The 5,292-nt window shown below is 39.7% G+C and overlaps 1 protein-coding gene across 2 annotated transcripts; it reads right to left on the bottom strand.

Moving 5' to 3' along the window:
* Positions 1 to 910: 910 nt before the first annotated feature.
* LOC106561648 (dnaJ homolog subfamily B member 9) lies at positions 911 to 4,849 on the bottom strand. 2 transcript variants are annotated; one of them, XM_014125807.2, is made up of 4 exons: positions 4,746 to 4,830; positions 4,083 to 4,136; positions 3,690 to 3,920; positions 911 to 2,980 (listed from the first exon to the last, which is right to left on the bottom strand). In XM_014125807.2, the coding sequence occupies exons 3-4, from the start codon at positions 3,904 to 3,906 to the stop codon at positions 2,538 to 2,540; spliced, it is 660 nt and encodes a 219-aa protein (XP_013981282.1). In that variant the 5' UTR covers positions 3,907 to 3,920; positions 4,083 to 4,136; positions 4,746 to 4,830; the 3' UTR covers positions 911 to 2,537. The 2 variants fall into 2 exon arrangements, with proteins under 2 accessions (XP_013981282.1, XP_013981281.1); XM_014125806.2 differs by lacking the exon at positions 4,083 to 4,136 and having other exon boundaries at positions 4,746 to 4,849.
* Between the last annotated feature and the right edge of the window lie 443 nt (positions 4,850 to 5,292).

Here is a 5,292-nt window from a genome sequence, read left to right as displayed (position 1 = left end):
CACAGATAGAACAATGAGACTGAGATTTAACCGGATGAATAAATGTGAAGCATCCGGTTGGCGTTTCCATTCACTACCAAATATGGTGGTGAGAGGAAGAGCAGTGGCCGGATGTGGGAGAATATAGATTTGGGCCGACAATTTCCTCAATGGAACATTTGATCTCAAAACAGTTTTCGGTTTCTAAAACTATAATATGTTACGAACAGAGTTGACTGTTTACAAAAATTGCGTTGTTTAGGAGTGCAAAGGGCGAATTGAGTTAATGCACACGCGCACTTCAGAGTAGGCGTTCCCTAACGGAAATACTCGCTTGTCTCTGACCACTATGATTAATTTAATTCAGCTTAAAACGCTGTGATCTATCTTGGGTAAGTTAAACATCTTTGAGTGGCGTTTCCTCCAAACGGACTTGTTGCGCATAAAAACCAGTGCGTGGTGACGTAGTGCACACAAAATGTACTTTTTCTGTTTACATGTTCCGAATAAAAATGTAACTCTACCGATTAGTTGTCACGAAAACGGTTGCGTTAAATAGAAAATATACCTACTCTGGTATTGGCACGTGCGCTCGAGGAAACTGCTCGCAGATAGCGTGCGGGGAAGGCTACTCTACAATAAAATTATTATGGATGTCAAACGTCAGTCAAGCGTCGATCATCATGTCACCAGAATATGACGTTCGATATTTATTGGAAAACATCAAGCTCATCGCCGTTCAACCTTATTTCATCTGTAGCCTAATAAACTGTATGGTTTCCCTCGTAGGACCACACACCATATCATCGCACTACCCCAAATAAAAGTTAGGTTGCAGAGAAAATTTGACTTGAGAGTGTGCAAACCTGCCACACACCTGACAAAGATTGGTACAATTTCACAGAATGAAAATACACAGTTTGTTCTCATCTTTAATTTCCTGAAGCCTTTTATTTTTCCATTTTCAAAGGACTATACCCTATTTCCAGTCAAGGTAACACACATTTTATCCATAGGATTACAATAACGAAAGTGCTATATGGGTCATACATCAACATATCACAATGACAAAGCCAGCTAGTAACAGTGGCAAAACATATGAATACAAGAGGAGCTGGCTTTCAAATATTGCACATGACATAAACTTGGGGACATATTCATTAAGCGTCTCGGAATAGGTTTGCTGCCGATCCAGGATCAGTTCCACCTGACCATGTAAAATGTTACTCATGTTGATCTAAAAAAAATATTTTAAAAAAAGGCAAAACTGATCCTAGATAAGCACTCCTACTCATAGAACATTTCTGAATACAAGCCCAGGAGAACAGATATTTATAGTCTACAGACTAGTGAAACATGAGGTAATGGGGTGGTTATGAGGTGTTGGATGAACAACTCTGGATTTTATTTACACCAATGTTAGCTTATAAATTCAAATGGTCCATGCAGACAGCAGAAGAGATGTTAAAATTTCCTCTGGAGTGAAAATCATAACAATGTAGCTAGCTACATCAACAGCAAAAAGTTTACATGTTATGATCTTTGCCAGTACAAGTTCTTGTCGATCTGAATATTTATTTCCTAATTTCAACTTAAAGTGGCGAGCATCCCTTACCACAAAAAAAAGGAACTTCAGGCAGCATCAAAATGCTGCCATACAGTTTAAGTAAATGTTCTGAGGGAACATTTTTGCAGACATTGTCCATTTATCAAGCTAAAGCAAACCTGTCACAGTTCATTATCCACACTGTTTTGTTCCAACCAAAGGCTGCTGGATTCACACAATGGAGCCGTAGGCTATACAAAATACTACATGCACACAGAAAATGTCTGGGTTCGGCAGTGGTAGTAGTTACTGAAACGTTTTGGCTGACGAATTCCAATAACAACGCTCAAGTAAAAACATTCTTCCATAAAAAAAAAACATGAAATAAAATAACTCATGAACAATTGAAGTTGCTTAAGGCAACAATACTGATACTATGTTCAATTGCATCTTTAGGTTTGCAAGGGACTATATAATGAATAGCTTCTCCTCAAAAAGCCTATGTAAATATTAAGGGGGTTTCTAAATATACGGTATATAGAATGATATATATCATTCTAAGTAGCTAATGAAAATCTGGATCCAGATTAGACTTAACACTACCCCAAAAATATTTCTCTACAACATTTAAATTCCTAACTATACTGTGAGCGATATGCTTCAAAAGCTTTTCAGTGCTTTAATTAATTGTTAAAAATTAAACTGAGTGTGCTAAAAAGTGTTTTCATTAGCTACTGTGACTCAACAAAATAGCAATGACCAGCACTTAGGTCACAGCAGCAACAAAAACAGCTTGCTCCCACCACAGGGGCCTACCCATGTGCAAGCTGTGGCAGGGTCATGTTCATTAGAGCACAACATAGAGAAACATTTCAAAATGTTATGCAATGGAAAACAAGCCTTTCTTATTGGACAAGTTCAGATAGTACCTCCCCATTTCAGGCTGCTTTGTTCCATTTTGTGCCTGATGAACACGACTCAGGGGACGTGGATACCGACAAGACCTCTGTCCTCAGGAGCCAGTGCAGTCAGTGTAAGTGGTGACCATGTTCCCCCTGCGCTGTGTCACTGTTCTGCAGTGTTGCTTCGTTGTAGTACCCTGAAATGTGCTCTCCGTCCGCTTAGTGGCGTCCCTGTCAAAAGTAAACATCTTCTCCATGTCGTCAAACACGTCATCAAAGCCACCACCACCTGCTGCTCCAAAGGCACCCTGGAAGTGTCTCTTGTGTCTGCTGTGGTGGGCCTCCTGGTGGGTCCGGAAGTGGTCCTCGAAGTGCCTTTGATGGGCGTGCCGGTTCTGGCTGTAAATATCAAAGTCCTTGAACATGTCGTTGAAGTTGAAGGGCTGGTGGACGTTTGGGCCGTTTCGGTCTTTGGTTATGTCATTATAGAATGTGCCGTGATCAAACTGGTCATACTTTTGTCTCCTCTTCTCATCTGATAATGTTTCATATGCTGTAGATGACATAAGTGCAAGAAAAGGTTTCAGATCATAGCAATGATTCTATTAGCAGTACAGTGTAAAATAAAAACACTCGTTTTTAACAACAATGATGTAATTTGGCTACAGCATAATAATAAAGAAATAACACACTAGAAGGAATGTGAGAAGATGGACATTTTTACATAAATAAAAGACACGAAAGAGTAAAGAATAATGGGAATATTTAAGATGACCAAAGTTCATATTTAGTTTAGAGTGATCAACACAATGTTTAGCATATTTGGAGTTTCTTTAGTACACATAATTTCCAGTGTTACAGTCAAGGTGCAGGTTGATGGTCACTAGACTAGAAGCTGAATGTTGTTATGGATTACTCTCATGTCTGTTGATAGTGATTGACTCCAGAGTGGAGGTAAAAGAACCGAGGACACTGATTATTCACGGCTGTATTGATGACATTCTGTGAACACCATGTGATTCTGTAGCAGCTGACCAAGTCACTGCCTGTTTGTTTTGACTTCCTACAAGCCTCTCGGGCTGGTGTTTACAGAACATGTTGTGCTCTCTGAATAGGATATAAAGGGCCGACGCTGAAAAGGCCAGTTAGACATTTTCTCTGCTTCTGCTCTGGAGGAGACTCACTGTTGCAACTTATAATAAACCGGAATTACTTTTGAATTACTTATTTTGTTCACCTGGAATTTCCTATTACACACTTACCCTCAGCAATTCCTCTGAACTTTGCCTCAGCATTTGGGCTCTTGTTCTTGTCTGGATGATACTTCATTGCCAGCTTGTGAAAAGCCTTCTTTATCTGACGCTCGTTGGCATCTTTCCGCACACCCAGTATGTCATAGTAGTCCTTCTTGGCAAGTATCAACTCTGTTATCATCAGGATACACACCGCAAATGTTAATGCTGACTGTGCAGTTGCCATGGTGCTGGTGGCTTCTGTAAAGTAGATATGGGGAGAGTAGAAGAACAGTTGAGATCCCATATCTTGGCCTATACGTCTATGGTTGAGATAAGCTACACTAGAGCATACACATGTTCCAAACTTCAACGCATTGAAACAAGTGCCAATTGTGATTAATTAATTTATTTTTATTTCACCTTTATTTAACCAGGTAGGCAAGTTGCGAACAAGTTCTCATTTACAATTGCGACCTGGCCAAGATAAAACAAAGCAGTTCGACATAACACAGAGTTACACATGGAGTAAAACAAACATACAGTCAATAATACAGTAGATTATGCAAAGGAGTGAGCAGAAAAGGTCTTAATGTCTACTAGTAGTAATATCATGTCCAACATAAAGATCCCCTGTTCCCACATAAACTTGTATAGCAGCTAGTTAAACAGTGCCTTGAGTTGAGAGCAGTGATACAGCTATCAAATTTACACTGATCATCTGCATAGCTCACACTGAGTCACGGTCATCTTGACTAACGTTAAGCAATATTGATGGAGCCAGCCAGACAAATTGAGCTTGGATGAGTGAAGTATGAATTCCCTAAGAAAAAGTCAGTTTACCTGAACTGACACGATGTTACCAATATTTTCCATGTATCTTTTTCATTAATCCCAATGACGCTGATGATGTTAAATTAGTTTGCTATTTAGCTAGTTTATATATTGGTGGTTAGCAAACGTTAGCTAGATGGCATTTAGCGCTAGCAAGCTTGATTGCCCAGTAAATCTAAAACCAATAATTCAATGACACTAATAATGAAGTTATGCGAGGACACATAGCTGCGACAATACAGCTTTGCTTACCTTCTCGCTGAACTGGGAAGGATAACTTCAGTTAGCTAGCGGTTATCGCGTCGCTCTGTTTTGACGCTCCATCACACTGAACGAAAACAACACAAATCGCAATGCGATTGGACAGTTCCCGACCAAGTGACTTCTGACTCCGCCCTTACTTCCTCACTTTCCGCGGGAAAATAAACCTTGTGGAAGCGGGTTTGTTTTTCTATGGAGATAAACTGCTCATTTCCAACGTGAGGCCCTTGATCCAATTTTAGTTTCGTAACGCTTAGGTTGTTACGAATGTACTGGTGTAAATGAACGCTGTAAACGGCATCCCTCTTTTCCTCTGTTGAAGACGACATGACCACAGATATAAAACACTGATTTATTTAACCTTTATTTTATCAGGGAGTCAATGAGATGGGAGTCATACAGAAAATACACTCATCAATATAAATACAAAATGCAAGTAGAAAGAGAAACATGGTCGGTCATAAAAAACAAACACATTCATCAGTAATAAGGTCCTCAATCAGCCTTCTGAATTGCCCTAGAGGCATCAAGTGGCTCC

This window comes from Salmo salar, chromosome ssa10 (genome assembly GCF_905237065.1).
Source record: "Salmo salar chromosome ssa10, Ssal_v3.1, whole genome shotgun sequence".
NCBI classification, from domain to species: Eukaryota; Metazoa; Chordata; class Actinopteri; order Salmoniformes; family Salmonidae; genus Salmo; species Salmo salar.
This window is presented reverse-complemented; position numbering and strand designations above follow the sequence as displayed.

What these genes read in the sequence shown, in the direction of transcription:
- LOC106561648 (XM_014125806.2), bottom strand. Translation starts at nt 3,906, where the DNA reads ATGGCAACTGCACAGTCAGCATTAACATTTGCGGTGTGTATCCTGATG. An exon ending in GTTCAGAGGAATTGCTGAGG is followed by an intron (nt 2,981 to 3,689) that starts GTAAGTGTGTAA and finishes TGTCATCTACAG; the next exon opens with CATATGAAACATTATCAGAT.